At 40.3% G+C, this 21,443-nt stretch overlaps 1 protein-coding gene and 2 long non-coding RNA genes across 4 annotated transcripts in view; 1 reads left to right on the forward strand and 2 right to left on the reverse strand.

Annotated features, from left to right (window-relative positions):
* Window positions 1-21,443, reverse strand: part of LOC308701967 — a 756,660-nt gene that overhangs the window by 148,954 nt on the left and 586,263 nt on the right. The gene's annotated exons all lie outside the window — the stretch shown is intronic.
* Window positions 15,881-18,110, forward strand: LOC308702018. Its single transcript, XR_014031553.1, has 7 exons — window positions 15,881-15,960; window positions 16,333-16,403; window positions 16,513-16,592; window positions 16,669-16,778; window positions 16,989-17,063; window positions 17,791-17,875; window positions 17,979-18,110. It is a non-coding gene; the product is annotated as an uncharacterized lncRNA (long non-coding RNA).
* LOC308702017 (uncharacterized protein) overlaps window positions 19,470-21,443 on the reverse strand; it is a 67,883-nt gene continuing 65,909 nt past the window's right edge. For both annotated transcript variants that reach the window (XM_081384573.1, XM_081384572.1), the window contains 3 exons: window positions 20,914-21,237; window positions 19,740-19,820; window positions 19,470-19,605 (listed from right to left, as the gene is read on the reverse strand). In XM_081384573.1, coding sequence (XP_081240699.1) covers window positions 19,559-19,605; window positions 19,740-19,820; window positions 20,914-21,237 — 452 coding nt within the window. In that variant the 3' untranslated portion in view covers window positions 19,470-19,558. The remainder of the gene's footprint in view (window positions 19,606-19,739; window positions 19,821-20,913; window positions 21,238-21,443) is intronic.

Raw genomic sequence — 21,443 nt, forward strand, 5'->3', positions numbered from 1 at the left:
CCTTGATAACCAAGTGGCCTGAATGCCAGGCGTGGGGTGGCACCAGAGGTGCTAGCCACAGCTGAAGAGGACGCATACGCAGTAGGCCGAGTTGGAGTACTGATGATGCGGAGGCCATGAGGCCAAGGATCCTCTGGAACATTCTGAGGGGTACATAAGAGCCCTCTGTGAGCGATGCTGCGAGCTGCTGAATCGTTAGAGCACGGGCCGGTGTGGGCCATGCTCTCATAAGTACGGAGTCGAGAACTGTTCCCAGGAACGTAATACGTTGGCTGGGCAACAGAATACTCTTGGCAAATTTGACCTTGAGCCCTAGACATTCTAGATGTCTGAGGAGCCAGGCTCTGTGAGTATGTGACTCCGCCTCTGACTGGGTCAATATGAGCCAGTCGCCGAGGTAGTTCAGGATGCGCATTCCCCACTGTCTCAGGGGGGAGAGAGCTGCATCCATGCACTTCGTGAATGTACGAGGTGCCAGTGCCAGTCCAAATGGTAGGACTGTGTACTGGTATGTCTGCCCCTCGAAGGCGAATCTCAAGAATGGCCTGTGGTGGGGGTTCACTTGAATGTGAAAGTAAGCGTCTTTTAGATCTATTGAGAAAAACCAGTCGCCTGGGCGAATTTGCGCCAGGATGTGTCTGGTCGTGAGCATTCTGAACAGCCGTGACATGAGAGCCTTGTTCAGATGTCTCAGATCTAAAATGGGTCTCAGGGCGCCGTCTTTCTTTGGAACAAGAAAGTAACAGCTGTAAAAACCTGACTCGCTCTGAGAAAGGGGGATCTTTTCGATGGCCCCTTTGGCCAGCAGACTTAACACTTCGGTGCGGAGGACATGACTCAGTGTGCTCCTTACCGTGGTTTGTATAACCGCACGGAAACGCGGTGGTCTGCGGGCGAACTGAAGCGAGTAACCGCGCTTTATGATGTTCATTACCCATTCTGAAACTCCGGGGATAGCTTGCCAAGCTAGAGCCCGCAGAGACAGAGACATTATCATATCTGGAACGCCCAGTGTTGGGGGTTCGAACTGACATGTATGTGAGAGAGACATTATCATATCTGGAACGCCCAGTGTTGGGGGTTCGAACTGACATGTATGTGAGGGAGAAATTTTGCTCGATTTGTGCTTTTTGTGGGTCGCTGTTAAAACAGCGTTTGTGTGCAGGGGTGCGTGACAGGTGACGGGCCCATGTTCTGCATTTAATATTGCTCCAACCGCCTGAACTGAAGAGGGGGCTGAGAGTAGCACTCGAGCGATCTTCGGGGCTGGTCCGGCCGCGGCGGGACAATGACCCCTCTTTAAGCCGGTTAGGACGGCTTCTTGGGCTCGTGATCGAGCGTGAGCTTCGGCCGCGGGCCCTGGCGCTTAGGGAACAGGAACCGTTTTGCAGGCTTCATGCGCTGGCTAGTCTCAGCCACTGGGCGGGGCTGGAGGACTTGTGAAGCTACCCTCTCAGGTCGGGGCGTGCTCTTGGGGCGCCGTTGGACTGAACTGGAGCGTTTAGGGAGGAAATGCTTCATGGCGCTGGAGGCTTTCTGAGCCTCAGTGAAGCGTTCTGCGAAGCCGCTGACAGATGGGCCGAAGAGACCAGATGCTGTGACCGGAGAATCGAGGAAGGCGGTTGTGTCTGCGTCCCTGATTTCGGTCAATGTCAGCCATAGGTGGCGCTCTAAAACTACTAGGCTGGCCATGTTGCAGCCCAGTGCTTGAGCGGTGGTCTTAGTGGCCCGTAGTGCTAGATCTGTCGCACTTCTGAGGTCCTTAAAAGTGTCTGGGTCAGGGCCTGACTCATCCATGTAGCGGAGGAGCTTCGCCTGAAACACTTGGAGGGTCGCCATGGCGTGGAGAGCAGAGGCGGCTTGACCGGCGGCAGCATAAGCGCGGCTGGCAATGGCTGAAGTAGTTCTGCACGGCTTAGATGGGTGCACAGTCTTAGACCTCCAACTTCCTGCAGTGGGAGGGCATAAGTGTGCAGCGACCGCTTCCTCCAGAGGGGGGAGACACACATAACCTTTTTCTTCAGCGCCGTCAACAGTGGAGGGCGTTGAAGAAGCAGATGAGCGCGTTCGCGCTGAAAAGGGCGCGCGCCAGCTTTTAGTGAGCTCTTCGTGGACCTCAGGCAGAAATGGAGCGGCGCGCTGACGAGGGGCCTGTTGGCGCCCCGGCAGGTACCACTCGTCGAGGCAGCTTCTGGCAGGCTCAGCTGGAGAAAAACCAGTAGAGTCCCAGCTCGTTGACAGCGCGAGACATGACGCGGAAGAGTTCGGCGTCGATTTTCGCTCGAATGTCAGAAGGGTCTAACTGAGACGGGGGGGAGGGGTCCGCGGAGCCCGACCAATCCTCGTTCTCAGATGCCGCCACGGAACTGCGTCATGCATTTACATCAGCAGATCCGTCAAAAGAGACGAATCCCGCCGCTTCAGACAAGGGGCGTTGGTCGCTCTGAGAGAAGAGCGTGGGGGAAGCACGTGGAGAAAAGCCCAGCGTGCATCCGCTAAACTCACCGCGTTCAGGACGCCTCATGATCGCGCCGCTTCTTCCTACGGGGCTCGCGGGGCGCCTAAGACGGAAGATGGGCGGAATAACTCACCGACGAAGCGAGAGCGAGTCTCGAGCGGAGAGTAGAAACAGGCATCCCGTCGCAGAGAAGGCAGCCGCCTATAGTGAGCGCTGACTCGGCGTGCTCAGGGCCGAGACAGGCAGCACACAGAGTGTGTGTCTGTAAACACAAGCAGGGGAAACCCGCAGTATTCACAGATAGAGAGCGGCATTTGAATCAACACCGCGCGCTGTGAAAACAGCGAATTTGCTCTTTTAGGATAGAGAGAAAGAGAAAAAGGATACTCGTCGGATGCCACAGGGAAACGCTCAGCTGGCAGATGCCGGGATGCGAAGCTGTTCTGCTGGACGGCTGTTCAACGACGAGCGGCTTCTATCCGGAGAGGATCAGCGACGAGGTGAGTCGAAAGCTGAAGGAGATAAAATCTGTCAAATGGCGGATTCTCTGTATATTTATACTCTTCTGTCACGTGCAGTTTCGCGCGCTTGACTCTGGCAGAGTGCCAAGCGCCCTGATTGGTCCGCGCTCCTCTGCTGATCCGCCATTGGTTCGTGCAGTTGCTCTGCACAAGCCAATCAGCACGCTCACGCGAGCTTCTAGCTCTCGCATGTGCTGCAGCAATGCGTTTTAAAATAAAGGCTTCAATATTCTCGAGAAAAGGAGTTTTCCCACAGCGTTTGCAACGCAGTACGAGAGAACGTTCTCGTAAGGGAACTTAAATAATGCGATATAATGCTTAAAGTCTGTCAAACTAACTTAAATTATCTTTAAAATATCTTTAAAATGATATAACCAACACATACGTGTTTCACATTCTTTTTGTGATAAGAAAATATCCCTACAACTTCAAGACAGTGAACATCAGTGTTCCTTAGCATAAGAAGTGTTATTTTAACATCACTGGGGTTTAGGGGTTCAGGTTATCCTACATTAGGTTTATTTAACAACAGAAACTGATTAATCAAATGTAAAAATAAACACTGCTTAGTTTTCACTGCATGAATTAAATATACTGATTCTTATTAAAGCTACAAAAGTTAGCCTATTCAGCCAAAAGAGTGATTTTCTTTGTCTTTTGTTCATGACCGGAGTTATTGCAAGCAAGCCGTTGCGATATGCAATTATGCATATTGTAATTTGTACATTTGCAATATTTCGATATATTGTGCAGCCCTAATATTTAAGCCAATCACAAGTTGTATTCTTCAAAATGTATCACTAAGTATAGCCTAAAGCATATGAATAATATATTTTTCATTATATTAATGTCCAAATATTGCTTACCAGATAATGTGATTTATAGGCTGTAAAACTGAATTCATTTCAAATATGAAGACTTAGGATTTGAACAGAAATATTTGACAGGCTTTCCCGTTTTGGGACACATTCTTGATATAGACAAGGGTTGTTTCTCAATTCCAAGAACGCAGAGAACGAACTTGTGTTCTCGTGGAGACCGGTCTTGCCAAGCTTCATTGGAAGAACGAACTCGGAACCGGCCGCAATGACTTCTGGGACACCAGGCGAGTACTAGCTCAAGTCTGCATTCGATGCATCCTCGGTATCAAGAACACATCCAGGTTCTTTCATGCGTCCTCTGTACTTGCGGTCTGAACTTCAACGGTGTTATGATGACGTAAAACGAGAACACAAGGACGCAAGATCGCTGAAGAACGCATATTGAGAAACACCCAAGGTTTTTAACAATATCTGAGTGCACACAGGCACCTGCCTGATAAATGTATTTCATTGCCAATGTGGTGGTTACAAAAGTAGATAAGTACTAAGTAAATAAATAAGTAAATATATAGATATAAATAAATATATGATATGTAACAGGTGACGACAAGAGAATGTATTTCTTAAATGTTTTTTTTTTTGTGTGTGTGTGTGTTTATTTCGTTGACGATTAATGTTCCCTGCTCCATCGTTCGATTATTTGATTATTTTTGCCTTGGGACTTTCACCTGCTGGGGGAGGGGGCGCGCTGCTCACAGTAGCTGTGTCCCAATGTTGAAGGCTGCATCCTTTGAAGGACGCAGACTTCAAGGATGCAGCCTATGCGTCCTCTGAAGGACGCACCATGTAGCCTTCCTAGGATTTCCTAATTGTGCAACCAGGTGTTCCCGATCACCGCTCCTGGCGCCAAGCAACGGTGCGAGAGGACAGCTGCCATCCTGATCATTCATTTTGATAACTGAGTAAACAGCAATGGAGCCAGAATTGGCTATTGTCATTTTTATGGTTTATATTTTACTGGAGGACATGGTGAGGATTTTTTAGCTTAGATCCGCTGCCAGATCATGTATTTTCAGTTTAGCCCTGTTTGAATACAAAACCCAGTTGAATATAAAAAGTCCAGTATTTCTCGCGCTCGTCATCTGCAGCTGTCACAGTTGCCAGGCGACAAGAACAATCCTTCGTAGGCTAGACGGGTCCGAGCGCGTCAGATGCGCCCTTTAATATGGGACGCAGCTGTAGTTAGCAACACTTTTTTAATATTGTGACAGTACCTACATTTTGTTACTTTAATTTTCGGAACTGCATATTTCGTTAAGTATTCACTTACAAATGTGAAGTAACAAAAGTAACCTACTGAAGTACTTTTTTCCTTCACATCACACAATATGATTAAACTACACAAAAGTATATAATGTAACTGTAATGAGTATCTAGTGTGATGAGTACTGATTTAAGCCTGCAGGTGGCAGTAATGTGGGGTATAAGATGAAGTGCATTCCCTAGAGGAAGAGGTTGTAATGGAGACATGCTTGGTGTGCCACATGGAATAAAGAAGCCAGTACCACCTATTCTTTTAATCTTTATTTGTTGTCTCTGGAACAATACATGGTACCAGGAGTGGGGTCTGAAAAACCCAATGGATGCCATTAAACCACCGGGATCGCTGAAGTTGTGTGGAAATGTTGATGCACATTGGAGGACTTTCAAACAGCAGTTTGAGTTGTATGTTGTTGCTGTTGGACAACAAGCGGCTGTGGATGAAAGAAAAATCGCCCTGTTACTTACCATTGCTGGAGCTGATGCCGTGGAGGTCTATAACACCTTTAATTTTGATGAAGAGGCAGACAAGAAGAAACTGGATAAGGTACTGGAAAAATTTGATGCTCATTGTTTGTCAAGGAAGAACGAGACATATGAACGATATGTATTCAGAACACGTGTGCAGCATGAAGGAGAGGCTTTTGATTACTTTCTGACTGATCTCAAGATAAAGGCAAAGACTTGTAACTTTAATGAATTGAGAGATTCAATGATTCGTGATCAGATTGTTTTTGGTATCTATGAGAAGAAACTGAGAGAAAGATTGTTACGAGAATCAGAACTCACCTTGGAGTATGCTGTCAAATTGTGCCAATCCAGTGAAGTAGCGAGACAGCAAGTGAAGCAGTTTGATGGGACTAATACAGCCGCTATGTCATTTCAGAGTGTAGAAGTTGACGCCATTTCCTTCAGAGACAAGAGAAGAGGTAACACACGAGGTTTCAGAGACAATGATACAAGAGGTTTCAGAGATAATGACAATGAAACATTCTCATGCAAGCGCTGTGGGACCAAACATAAGTTCAGACAGTGCCCAGCTTTCGGAAAAAGATGTTCTAAGTGTAATGGCCCCAACCACTTTGCAAAAATGTGTTTTTCAAAAGACATGAAGAAGGAAAATAAAGTGCATTTAGTGGAGGAGGCAGATGACAGTGATTTGAGCGACTCATTTTATGTGAACATGGTTTCTGAAAAGAAAGTAAATCTGGATGCTGAAATGTGTGTATCAAGTGATGATTCAGTCAAGTCTTCGATGTGGATTGTACCTCTTGTGGTGAATGGGACTGTAGTACCCTTTAAATTAGATACGGGTGCAAAAGTTAATTTAATTAACATCAGAGATGTGAAAGCACTGAAAGAAAAACCTCTAATTAAAAAACGTACAGTTCCCCTCAAAGCCTATAATGGACAACCAATTGAAACACGAGGAATATGCAGACTAAACATACAAGTAAAAGGAAAGATGAAGAGTTTGATGTTTGTTGTAGTTCCCAATGGTCATGAATCTCTTTTAGGAGATAAAGCGTGTGAAGACCTTCATTTGGTTAAAAGAGTGTATCAAGTCAATAAGGAAACGGTAGTCCTACAGCCTGTCTGTGACAATATAACTGACATTGTCAAACAATTTCCAGATGTTTTTGAAGGTCAAGGCACACTGCCATTTACCTATAAAATACAACTGAAAGATGATGCTTCTCCAGTCATACATGCTCCTCGGCGGGTCCCTGCACCTCTGCGTGAGGCCTTGAAAAAGGAATTGGATCGCATGACCCAATCAGGAGTAATCCAACGGATTGATCAACCTACAGACTGGGTAAACTCCATAACATGTGTGAAGAAGCCTAATGGTGATTTAAGAGTGTGCTTAGATCCTAAAGACCTAAATGATAGCATCAAACGAGAACATTACCAGATACCCACCCGTGAAGAGATCATTAGTGACATGTCAGGAGCTAAGTTTTTCAGCAAATTAGATGCATCTCAAGGATTCTGGCAGATCCGATTGGATTCTGAGAGTAGCCAGTATTGTACATTTAATACTCCCTTTGGGCGATATTGTTTTCTTCGACTTCCTTTTGGAATCAAATCAGCTCCTGAGATTTTTCATCGAGCCATGGAAACCCTTATTGAAGGTCTAGAAGGTGTTCGAGTATATATTGATGATATTGTGGTGTGGGGGTCCACCATTCAACAACATAATCAGCGATTAGTAAAAGTGATGGAAAGAGTTCGAGCACATGATTTAAAGCTCAATCAGAAAAAGTGCCAATTTGGAGTTACAGAGATCACGTTCTTAGGGGACAAGCTGTCCGCAAAAGGTGTGGAGCCACATCCAGCAAAAGTGCAAGCCCTCCTTGATATGCCTCCACCTACAGATAAGAAGGGAATTCTGCGTGCTTTGGGAATGGTGAACTTCCTGGGAAAATTTCTGCCAAATTTGTCAGCTAAAACTACCCATATGAGAAAGTTGTTACAGAATGATCAGGAGTTTGTCTGGACTTCAGTACATGATCAAGAATGGAAGCAGTTAAAGGAGACTCTTACTACTGAACCTGTCCTTGTTTTTTTTTGATCACACACGACCAACTAAGATCTCTACAGATGCCTCTCAGGATGGATTGGGGGCGGTGCTTCTTCAGGCCTTTGAGGATTCCTGGAGACCTGTGGCCTATGCTTCTCGATCTATGACAGAGACTGAAAGACGATATTCACAAATAGAGAAGGAGACTTTGGGTTTAGTATTTGGCTGTGAAAAATTTCATGGATATGTCTATGGATTACCTACTTTTACAGTAGAGACAGATCATAAACCATTAATCTCCATCATTCAAAATAACTTAAATGATATGTCACCTCGAATTCAACGCATGATGATGAAATTACAGAGATATGATCTGAATCTAGTCTATACACCGGGAAAGTATATCATTGTGGCTGATGCACTGTCTCGAGCACCAGTAGCTTCGGAGATCAGCAAAATGGACGAAGTTGAGAGACATGTGAGAATGGTGTATTCAGCATTACCAGTTTCAGATGAGATGTTAAAGCTGATCGCAGAGGAAACTGCAAAGGACGCTGAATTGCAGAGGGTTATTGCACACCTTCAACATGGATGGATCAAAGGCAAGTGTCCACAGTACTTTCCTTTAAGGGCAGAACTGAGTGTGGTTGAGGGCATGCTGTTGAGAAAAAACAGAATTGTCATTCCAGTATCAATGCGCCACGACATGCTTCGTAGAATTCATGAGGGACATCTTGGTATCGAAAAATGTAAGAGAAGAGCTAGACAAGCTGTTTTCTGGCCTGGAATTAATGTGCACATTGAGAAATACATCAATCAGTGTGACGTCTGTCTGAGTCATCATTATAAACTGGCCAAAGAACCTATGATGATAGCTGCTCATCCTACTGAACCGTGGCAAAAAGTAGGAACTGATCTTTTCCAGTTGAATGGTAAGGATTATCTGGTGGTTATCGATTATTATTCCAATTATCCTGAAGTTGAACAGCTCCATCATACAACATCGAATGATCTGATTCAACGCATGAAAAGCATCTTTGCAAGGCATGGAATTCCTCATATTGTGCAAAGTGACAATGGTCCTCAGTACACTAGTTGTGAATTCAAACTGTTTGCGGAACAGTATGGTTTTAAACATACTACTTCAAGCCCATTTTATCCAAAGGCAAATGGTAAAGCAGAAAAAGGGGTACAAATTGTAAAAAGACTTATGAAAAAAGCCGCAGCAAGCAGGTCTGATATAAATCTGTCTCTTCTGAGTTACCGTTCTTCTCCACTCAGTTGTGGATTGTCTCCTGGTGAGTTATTGATGAACCGAAAACTGCGTGATACACTGCCAAAAGTATCCCTGAAAACAGAAAACAACAGTCTATCATTGAAAGAGATGCAACATCTTAAAAAGAAGCAGAAAGAATATTATGACAAGGGAGCTCGACATCTGAAACCTCTTTCTGAACGAGATACAGTTAGAATTGCGGAGCCTACTGGATGGAAGAAGAAAGCTACAGTCCTAAAAGAGGTAAACCCAAGATCATATCTGGTTCAAACAGAAGATGGACAAACATTGCGGAGAAATCGACAGAGCTTGCTTAAGACTGCAGAGAAATGTCCTCTTGTTGATGAGCCAACCCTGTCTGCAGAACTGCAGTCTTGTGAAATGCCCCCTGTTGATCTGCAATGTCATGAAATGCTATCTCCAGGTATGTTTAATTCTGCAGAACAAATTCCTGAACTCGAATTATCTGTACCAAAGACTGACATGCCTCTCTTGCGGAGAACTAATCGAGTTCGAAAAGCTCCTGTTCGAATGGACTTATGAAAAAAAAAAAAATGAAATGAATTGATTGTTGACATTTTTTACAGTTGGGCTGATGTGAATTATTAGTCATTGTGAATCTAATGTGTTAAAAAAAAAAAAAAAAAAAAAAATGTGTTAAGATTGTGTAAAAAAAAAAAAAAAAAAAAAAAGGAAAAAGATGTAATGAGTATCTAGTGTGATGAGTACTGATTTAAGCCTGCAGGTGGCAGTAATGTGGGGTATAAGATGAAGTGCATTCCCTAGAGGAAGAGGTTGTAATGGAGACATGCTTGGTGTGCCACATGGAATAAAGAAGCCAGTACCACCTATTCTTTTAATCTTTATTTGTTGTCTCTGGAACAATACAGTAACAACCAGATATTATTGTATATTGAAAATATACAGAAGTAAAATGCCACATATAGCAAATGCAACATAGCCTACGCAGTAATGCAGTAGCCTAATATAAATGCAGTAGTTATTAAAAGTACTTTTTCAGAAAGCCGTCGATTGAATCAGCCCTGCAAACCTGTTGGTAGACAACTTAGTGGATAGTGGAAATATGCACTCAAACGCTCTGGAGACCATCCCAGATGATGTCCTACCAGCAGGAGGCCTTACCAGGGGCAACCCATCCCGGTACAGCAGTTCAGCTCAATAGAGTCTACATCATTTTTTTCTTATTTTATGTATTGTAAAATTAAATGTTTATGTTGACTTTGATATGTTTAACGTATTTTGTAAATAGTTGGAAAAAGTACTTTAATGTAGCCTATAGAACAAATGACTTTCATTTACCAATTTTATTTGAAAAAATAAAAAGGTATAGAATTTGTTTCATGCAGAAAGTATTACTGTCATTACAAAAATAAACAATGTCCAGAACAATTCATTCTCTTTTATTTACACAATTAAAGTTGCATAAAAATAAATGTACATAATTTTTATTTTAAAAAATAAAAGTGAAAAAAGTTCAACAAGAATATGTAGAAAATGTATATATTTTTCAATCATTCTCTCAAGAAGAGAAAACAGCCTGTCCATCCTCTCCCTTCTTTCCTGTGCTCTCCTCGCCTCTGCCTCCCTCTGTAGTTGCATTTCTTCTCCGATCAAGTCCAAAAACCTGTCCTGTCTCGCCGCCTTCGTGCTGGTGCTCCTGCTGGTGCTACTGGTGGGGCTGGTGCTGCTACTGGTGTTGCTGGTGCTGCTGCCCCTGGCTCCTCCTCACCGTGGGTACCCACTACTGAACTCGGCCCTGGTGTGTCCTCAGGGATTGAGGCGATGAGGACAGGGGCGTTGGTGCAATGCCTCTGTCCCAACACCTCATCCATGAGGACAAACCAGGGCCAAGTTTCAGCAGTGGGTTTCCCACTCACACCCTCACCTGTCCCAGGACACTTGCAATCCTAAGGGCAGAGCAAATGAACCATGGCTTGTTTACTTAACACAGAGGAGCAATCTTAAATGCATTGTTAACACTGAAAAATATGACACATCAAGACACGCATACAAAATACTTAAGAAATCATATTTCTGTATACTAAAATTTGGTTAAAACCACATAGCTTGCATGACAGCACTACAAAAACACATAAAAGTTAAATCCCATTGCCTTATCTACAGCTTTTCTTATTGTTTTGGGCTTTATTGGGTGAGTGATATTTTTTATAATACACAAGTGCAAATATTACAAATAGGTCGTTAAACTAATAACGTTATTACCACAAGTTTTGCCTAAAACTACCTGATAAATGTAGCCACGCAATGGTGACGAAGGAGTTAAAGAGCAACTTGCAGGTTAAATTTATAACTGAATTAATACTTGATATTGTCTGAAGAGGTTTTTTAAAAACACATATGTAGAAATTACTAATGAAATCTAATTGGTTGTAGAGATTTTGATGAAAATGTGCTAGGCTCTGGAATACGCCTTTCCCCCTATAGCAACGCGTCATATGACGTATGCCGAGGTAAATATGAGCTCGCGTTCAGCCAGCGCTCTCATTGTGGGTGTAGTAGTTAGAGCAGTAGTGAGCGACAGAGAAAGTTTTAGATCGAGTTTTAGAGAAGCCATAATGGTAAATGATTGTGTTTGTGCTGGTTGCACAAAATCCAGCCTGTCAGGACATCGTGTCCATCATTTTCCTTCTAGGAAAAACAAGGCTTTTCGTTCTTGGGTGCGTTTTGTTCAGGTGAAGAGAGCAGACTTCACTGCCGCGTCTGTCACCGCACACTCGGTCGTTTGTGGCGCACATTTCACTCCGGAGAATTATGCACACATCTTCGGGTTCTCCCGCCGGATGTAGGCGCGAGCACAACATCAACTGGCAAACGCAATGTAAGCGGAACGAAACTGAGCTACTCGTTATTGTGTTTGTGTGGACTGTTTATCAGTTTGGACCAGTGCAGCGCGAGCCTGATCAAGCAACACTGTAGCCTAACTGCGAGATCCAGTAAATAAAGCATTTGAATTCGCCACTGAAGTAATAACATCGCTGCGAGATCTAGTGAGAAATATTCACATTTCTCCGTTATTAACGGATCGAACAGTGCTGACGTGGAAACCAGGAATAAACATTGTGCAATGAATGAACGAACTATCCAGTGTCCACAGATCAGCAACATTCACCATGGCTTTACTGTAGTAACACTAACTGCAACCATGGAAGTTGGGCATTTTCCACTAAGGCCCAGTATGCATCCACCTCCCTGCAACACTGACTTTCCTCAGCTGTAAACATTGCCTCGCATTTCCCACACAAGCACCTATGGAACAAAAAATGTTTGCAGGAATAAATATCTCTCTGTCTCTCGATGAGAAACCGCTAAGTTATATCACGTAACGTTAGTCTGGGCGGATATTAATGAGCATGACAAACGCCTGATCAAAGCTTAGTTTCTGTTATTGTAAGTTCCAATATGTTCTGTCTAACATTAATCCTGGCCTGTCCCTGCTCTCTTGGCAGCCTAGCAGGCTCATAATTGTATGGCTGTGGTCCGTCAACAATTTCCTCAGCGTCCGAAATGTCATTGCAATCCATTTTTCTCTGTTGTTTGAATCGACCGCTCTCCCTCGTGCTACGTCACGACTCTCGCCCGTCACGCCCATTTTCAGATGCGGAAGTAAAATTTTCTCACAAAAACGACTCCAGAAGCCACTGTAGCGTATTTATAAATTTTTTTTTAAGAAAATCTAGTTCCTACATTATTTTTCTATACATTGACTTGTTGGGTCTTCTAACCTGCAAGTTGCTCTTTAAGTTTATAAGAAACTTTAACTCTGGTTTTGCTAGCTTTTTTAGTAAATGAAAACATAATACTTACATTTAAATGTGAATTTGCTGTCCACCACCGATCTCTAGTCTCGGCCGCCTTTAAAAATAAATAAATAAATGCTGTCGTCAACGGCGCGCAATGACTTATGGGGTAGAATAGGCCGCTAAGTGTCCATTTATGTATCCTTCTTTTCACTGGGAAACGAAGGGTGCATTTGGCGTCGCTTTTGAATCAGGGAAGCCTTCGTCGCGGCGCGATGACGCAACCGGCCTTTGAATACCCGCGGTGACGCAATCGGCCTTCAAATGCGACCTTCCAAGGATGCAGCCTTTGAATTGGGACGTCCTTCGTCGCGCCGCGGTGACGCAATCGGCCTTCAAATACGGCCATCCGGCCTTCAAATACGGCCTTCGAAGGATGCAGCCTTCACTTTGGGACACAGCTAGTGACTCAGAAGTTATTGCAGCAGCTCCGTGTCCTGTGTCTTTTATTGACTCTTTATCTCCCCTAATCAGGTATGATATTACTAAATTGTAGTGTAAATACACTTTATATAAGTCAAGGCTGTGAAAAATGGCAAGTGTCATTGTTTGAAGTGTATTCATATATATGTCTCCAATACAATGGTAGACCCTACGTGTTGCATTGAATGCAACGTAACTTTCTTACCTATGCAGGCCTCGTAACATATTAAACACCTGATGAAAAAAGTTGCATTACAATGGAGAGAAACAAATATACAGGAAGAATCTGAACCAGGGACGTAGCCATCATTTCAGAAGTGAGGGGACAGAAATGGAGAGGCGGTATTAACATTAAGTGACATGGCATCTGACGCACAGAAGCCAATGGCACATGTCACTATGCGTATTGGCACATCCGGTGGCACATCCGGTCTTCATTGGCATGTGCCATTGGATAGTGGCATGTGTCACTGACATTATTGGCATGTGCCAGTGGTGGATAGTGGCATGTGTCACTGCACTGACATCGCAACACACTGACACTGACATGTCACCTGACTGACACCGAGTCGCGGAACATGTCACCGTGTTGCGACACCTCCAGTAGTGACTAAAAGATTAATTAAACACCTATAGCCTACTGACGTAATTGTGGCACAAAATCCTAAATAATTAGTCTAATTTTGTGATTTTTAAAATATCAATTAAACGAATTAAAGTGCATTAAGATTTTTTCAAACGTGTTATTTGTGTCACGTCTTTATTTGATTGGTAGGCTATGTGCCACTGAATGTTTTGTAATACCAGAGCTACTTTATGATGTTTATCTCGCAAAGTCACAAACTGCCCATTCTAGGAAAGACACGAAAAAAAATCTATCATGGGTTACTACGAATACAGTCGCGTCCGTTACTGTAAACCTTTGTTTTTGCGTGATGCTGGCTGCACAGACGCACGCCAGTAGGTGTCAGTATAAGTGAGTGTAACACTGGCCAGCGCAAGATTCTTATCTGTGGCTTTAATATTTCAAGTCCTTCCAAAAAGTGTAAAAAACTAGCTATATTCTCTATTTAGGCTATACAAGTGCAAAAAACAGCTCAGTGCATTTTGAAAATTCAACAAACAGGACCTACCTTAACATTATGGAATTATTCAATAAATAAAATAATTTGTGTTGTACAAATTAACTATGTGCATATGTTACATAATCTACATTATACTCTGGCAGACAGCTGCAGGTGTCACTACTGGAGGTGCCACAAGATAAAGAGACATGTCAGTTTTAGTGACACAGGCCAACTGGCATGTAGGCTACCACCAGTGGTTATTGGCATGTGTCACTAAAACGTGAGATGTGCCAATGGATTGCGTCATATGCCACTTGCATAACAATTTGCTTTATGCTGTCAAAAAATATGATTTATAATATCGCTAAGTTAATGTGTAGCCTACATACATAATTCGATACAATTATTTTTGAAATATTAGCCTAAAGCCACAGATGCGCTGGCCAGTGTTACACTCACTTATACTGACACCTACTGGCGTGCGTCTGTGCAGCATCACGCAAAAATAAAGGTTTACAGTAACGGACGCGACTGTATTCGTAGTAACCCATGATAGATTTTTTTCGTGTCTTTCCTAGAATGGGCAGTTTGTGAATTTGCGAGATAAACATCGTAAAGTAGCTCTGGTATTACAAAACATACAGTGACACATACTGTACCAATCAAATAAAGACGTGACACAAATAACACGTTTGAAAAAATATTAATGCACTTTAATTCGTTTAATTGATATTTTAAAAATCACAAAATTAGGCTATTTATTTAGGATTTTGTGCCACAATTACGTCAGTAGGCTATAGGTGTTTAATTAATCTTTTAGTCACTACTGGAGGTGTCGCAACACGGTGACATGTTCCGCGACTCGGTGTCAGTCAGGTGACATGTCAGTGTCAGTGTGTTGCGATGTCAGTGCAGTGACACATGCCACTATCCACCACTGGCACATGCCAATAATGTCAGTGACACATGCCACTATCCAATGGCACATGCCAATGAAGACCGGATGTGCCAATACGCATAGTGACATGTGCCATTGGCTTCTGTGCGTCAGATGCCATGTCACTTAATGTTAAAACTGCTACTGCAGAAATGTCAGGTGTAATAGTTTTATCTGACCTTTGTCTAATTGACAGATACATATTTTATCCCATCTCCTGCTTTTAATTCAATAAGGAATCAAGGTATTTTAAAATGTTATATAAATGTAAAAATGTTTTTTTCATAGACATCAATGGGAGACTATAAAAATGGTTTTTGTTACATAATTGTCAAAAAAAAAAAATGAAGGGCCAATGTCACAACACATCCCTTGTGGAGGGAACACATTTTACATAAAGTTTTTTTTATATATATACACTCTAAAAAATGAAACATGGCTGTTGTTGAACCAAAGAAATGTAACTATGCTCAAATTAAATAATGTTCTTGTGTTTGTGCATTAAAACTAAAACAGTTGTGTTGACAGAATTAGAAAAAAGTCATTTCTCAAATTTACACAACTCACTTAAGTTAAATTAACGAAATGCAGTTGTGTTACCGCTGCAGTACCGCACTTTGGTCAACAGGTGGAGCTATATTTGCGCATGCGCAAATATTTCAAAGAACGTTAATGCGTAGCTCATCTCTTAGCTCTCGTTCTCCATTTTGTGGGAATCAAATCATGCTCAAACGGAGGCTGCAATCAACATTTTGTATTTATCTGGACCAAAAGGTGAGTTATTTTACTTCCTATCCTTTAATATTGAGGCTGTCAGTAAATTAGAATAGTCAATCGCTGTTTTTGTTGGTATTTATTTAAGTTGCTTTAGCACTTGTCCTCAAGTGGTGTTGTTAGCTGCTAGCGTTTTTTAGCTCTTATGTGATCTTTTAAACTTGCTGAACTTTGATAATATTTGAATTCACCCATACAAAAAATGGCAAATGACCTTTTTTTTTTATAAAATTGCTAGTTAAGAAGAGTTTCTCCATGTTGTGCCCCAATACAGCAGTTGTATCTAGTTTTAGTATAAATTTTAATAACTTCCTTAATGTTGAGCATTTTTATTTAATGTCAAATAAAAACTCTGAAACTTTTGAAACACAGAATGCATAGGCATATGGCAATAAACACGTTTGACACTGACTCGAGTAAGATGGCATCTACTGTAGCATCTGGTAAGCTTATTAGGTCATCCAAAATAATTTTACTACAGTTTTTTTATTTTTTATTATTATTATTATTATTATTATTATTTGACTCACATTTTCATTTTTGTTTCCTCAGAATTTTGGAGTCCTGCATGTGACGTGCATAGATTGTGGCTCTTCTCAAACATCCAGATCTAAGCTTTTAAAACACTTCAGGTTGGTACATGGACACAGAAAAAGTTTTAAAACATGGAATTCGCTGTGGTCCCACATATGCTCAATACTTATGCAGGTTATCAAGGTGCTTGATGGACAGAACATTTACGCACAGGAGACATGAGATGATCGAAGATCTGCGTTTCGTCACTGAATTTAATAACAGATAGCCAGCACTCTTTAGAGGTAAGTCTTTATAATGTAATGTCATCTGTGATGAATTACTTGGATGGTTATTGTATGCAATTCCAAATTATAAATTGAAGTATTTTAGATGTAATTCAGATAAATGCTGTTAAAGAAATACTGTTAGTCTTGGTATATGATAATATTGTAAAGACTCAAATTTATCAGCAACCAACCTGATTTGTCCTTTTTGTTCATTTCTGAACCCAGCTCCTCAAAAATTTCAAAAAGACAGAAGGAACAGCGGTAAAGAAGATCATAAGCATCCTGTCAGTTATGGATCTGGTATGTTCTGTTATATTCTTCATCATTTTTTATCTGACAATAATTCACTATAGATTAAAATAGTATACCCAAAGATGAACATCATTTACTCTGCTTCATGTCACCGAATCCCTTTTATTTTTCGCTTTTCTAACTAAAAAGGTAAATTATGTGGTTGTACTGCTCATTTCTGTCCATGCAATTAAAGTCAACGGTGAGTTCCTGTTCTGAAGCTTCTAAAGTCACATGCAATTGTTTGATGCTATTGAAGCTTCGGAAGAAGAATTCACCATTGACTGTCATTGTAATGACAGAAATGAGCAGGAAAAACAGGAAAAAAGACTTTGGGAGTTTGAATGACATAAATGTCAGTAAAAAAAAAAAAAATACAGAACTTTTGGGTATCCCTTGAATTTTTGTATATAAGCTCTGGATAATATGTACAAGATTAATTCTGTTTTAATTTCAGAGCTTGTTCGTCTCTTTACCCTATTTCTCAGCAGCATCAGATTTGTGATTTATGCACCTACAATTGGAACAGCTCTGACATCCAAGATTATTTAATGGCTTTTCTGTAGCAAAGCTTTTGGTTTAGAACCACTTATTACTTTTATTGTACTGGTTCTCTGAATTTTGAGGCCCTCACAGATGCAGTTGCAGATAATATTTTTTTTGGCTCTTGTAGAAATAACTTTGGCATAATTTGTGTTAATTCTTCTGAACACTGCTTATTTGTCTCATTGTTCAGAATGACACCACTGGGAAAAGGTGAATTCATCTTGAATGCACTTGCTGTTTACCTGGCCCTCTCAAACCTTGTGAAGGAGTGCATGGTAAATTATTTACATTTATAAAAAAGATTGGATGTTTCTCTAAAATCAGCTATCCCTTTCACCCCAGATCTGTTGTTAATTGTTATTTTATGTATTTTTTTAGGATGTTGAACATGAAGTCCTAACCTCAGTACGCAAGACCACCTTAGGAATCTATGTGGTCAAACATGAAGGAGCAGAGGCTACAGATCCTTACAAATATGTTGGCATCATCATGATTTAAGGCATCTAAATACATGACAACCTGAACAATGTGCAGAAGTGTGTTCTTCGATGCCAGGTCTTATTTACGCCTGAAAAATAAACTCTTGAAATCTGAGGTTAGGAACATTTCTGGTCTTTCTATAATGTTGCACTGTTGACTGTTACAGTACTTTTGTTTCAATATCAACCATGTTACATTCCTTTGCATAATAGTCTTGTTTTAAACAACTGATAAATTGTTTGCTGCTTTTTTTGCAGAACACCTTTATAAGTAATGATTGATAAATCCTTTCACCTAAAGGCAATATGCTTTTTTAAAATTATTTATTTAATTATTTTCTTGAAAAGTGAAGGCAGTCTTTACAGAGTAAATATTGTGTACATGTTCACGTTGGAAATGTTTGTAAAAATGTAAACAAAATTGTAAAAAAAGAAAAAGTGAATGTATTCATTGAATAAACTCATAATGAAACTGGATTATTTGTGTTGGTTGAATGTAAAAATATTAATTTTAGGATAATTGAACTTAATTAACTTAATTGTTTTGGACAAAATTAAGACTGTTAACCTTATTCAACTAAACGGCATTGGATTAACCTTATGTAATTAACTTAAGTTTATTGAAATAAATAATGTTACATAAATCCAACATAACCCAGTTATGTGGGACCGGTTGACATAAAATAGTTAATTAAAGCCAACATATCATTTCTTAGAGTGTATATATAAAAACCTATTTTAACAAAATATACAATATTATGTTACAAAATCCCATTTTATTTTCATGGGGTTTTCTTGAGATCCTGTACATCCTGGGTGTACATTAAAAAAGAATATATAGAGGTTAATAGCTGGTTTCTATGTGAATATATTGTAAATGTAATTTATTCCTGTGATCAAAGCTGAATTTTCAGCATCATTACTCCTGTCTTCAGTGTTAAAAAAACATTTGATAGTGCATATACTTCAAAACCCATATGTGTAGCCTACATTAACATTTACATACATAAGTATATCAGACTACATTAAAAAATACAATTGCATTTACAAACATTATACAGAACAATATTTTTTTTCAAAATCTTCAAAAATTTAAATGCAAAATTATCCAAAAACAGAAAGAAAGAAGAAAATACTTAATTGTTACATATATTTACTCTCATATTGCTTTGCTTATATTGTTATACTTCATTTATTTGTTGATTTGCATTTGCATTGATCATAATAAAGGACAATAAAAAGGAAAACCGTTCTCACATTTGTTACAACTTGACCCTAAAGCAGAATCATAATACCCGTATTAATAAACAATTAATTACTACTACTAATACTACCACTAATAATAATAATAATAATAATAAATGTATCTATTCATTTTTAACTTAAACCATAAAATAGCAGTGTACTTTTGTAAGTAATGATATCTGAATGAAACCACACAAACGAAACTCAAATTCCACTTTGAGATCTGAGACAGATTCAGTGCCGATGGGATTTCACCCGATCGTTGCGCTGCATCCTGTCATCTGTTTCAACAATGACAACATACTTAATTAAACACATTATTTATTTGTTGAATCAGAGGAAATTCATAATTTAGTTTTCTTTTAAAAACCACTATAAATCTATTTGTGTTAAATTGTCTGTTTGAAATATTTACCGTTCTGAAGTTGTGTGTAACAGGAATAAACAGCCACCAGCAGAACAGCAGCAGCAACAGCAGCGGGAATCAGACTTGGAACTGGAATTACAGACAGTCATTATTACTGGAATGCAACTGATTTTACAGATATACTTTCGACTTTGGTCATCCATTGAATGAGACTGTTTACATAAATGGCGCCACCTGGTTGGTTTTTGAATAACAGCGGCTCAAACAGCTCAATGGGAAGCATCAGCCCAGGGAAAAAATTATAATAAAATGTTCATGTTAAATAGGTTAGTTCACCCAAAAATGTTATCCTATGATTCACTTACCCTCAAGCCACCCTACATGTATATGGCTTCTTTTAAAGATAAAGATCTAAAGATATCTTCTTTCAGACGAACACAAAGTATTTATTTTTTTTAAATAGCCTTGCTCATCCAAGCTTTAGTGATTGAAGCACGAGATTTTGAAGCCCGAAAAAGTGCATTCATCCATCATAAAAATAATCCACATGACTCAATGGGTTATTAAAGGCCTTCTGAAGCGAAGCAATGGGTTTTTTTGTTAGAAAAATATCCATATTTAAACCTTTATAAACTATAATAACCAGCTTACGGCGGTAGTGCAACTTCTTGTGTGATGTTGGAGTAGGTAAGAATAGACATTTCTTGTGGTTCAAACAAATAGGTCTGGGTAACAAATTCAAGTTCCTCTTCTCTTGTATCGAAATCGTCCAATAATTTTCTTTAAAAATGCTCATTGTTTATTGTTGTAAAAATGCCAGTGTTTCATTTTGCTGTATCCACTGTGTGTCGGCGTTCATCCATACGTTGTATAGAAGTTACACTTCCGTTGTAAGTCGACTACGCATACGGATGGTTGACGGAAGCTGGTTGTTATTGTTTATAAAGTTTTAAACATGGATGTTTTTTGCATGTGGCTTGAGTGGGGATTAAATCATGGGAGAATTTTCATTTTTGGGTGAACTATCACTTTACATTGGTAAACATCAAATGATTGTAAGAGTAACACGCGAGGTGAAAATTATGTTACTTTGACATGCATGCGAAGGTGGAATGATATTCACTTCACAATAACTTTTACAAAAAATATTTAATTATTGATTTAACAACTGTTTTCTAAAACTGCAAGGGAGAAGTGCCTTGAATGATTAAATGACACTCACCAGTAACAGTCACAGTCACAGTGCTCATGATGCCGAAACTGCCCCTGTTGATCTTTAGTGTATAAAGTCCAGAGTCTGTTAAATTCATGTTTGTGATGATCAGAGACCATGAAAACTGATAATTCAGCTTCAGTCTGTCTCTGAATCTATCATTACTATCCTTCCACTGAACATCTGTACAGATCTTACTGAGATCTCCAGTGACTAGAGCGATGAGACTGTCATCAAAATACCATGTTGCCGTTTCATTTTGTTTCATTACACCAGCGTCTAAAAGGATAGATCCTCCCTCCGCGATGTTCATTTGTTTTCCAATAGATAAACCTGAAACACAAACCAACGGATGCTGGAAGGAGCCATTTTTGACCCACACGCTGCTCATTTTACACGTGCACATGTATAACATACAATTTATTGCATTACTGAAATGAGAATATAAACGACCATAATTTAGAACATTATTTTTTAAAATAATATAAAATAGCTTCTTGTGATCACAAAATAATATAAACTGTAAATTTACTACAGGA

This window comes from Scardinius erythrophthalmus (assembly GCF_964197995.2).
Source record: "Scardinius erythrophthalmus genome assembly, chromosome: 14".
NCBI classification, from domain to species: domain Eukaryota; kingdom Metazoa; phylum Chordata; class Actinopteri; order Cypriniformes; family Leuciscidae; genus Scardinius; species Scardinius erythrophthalmus.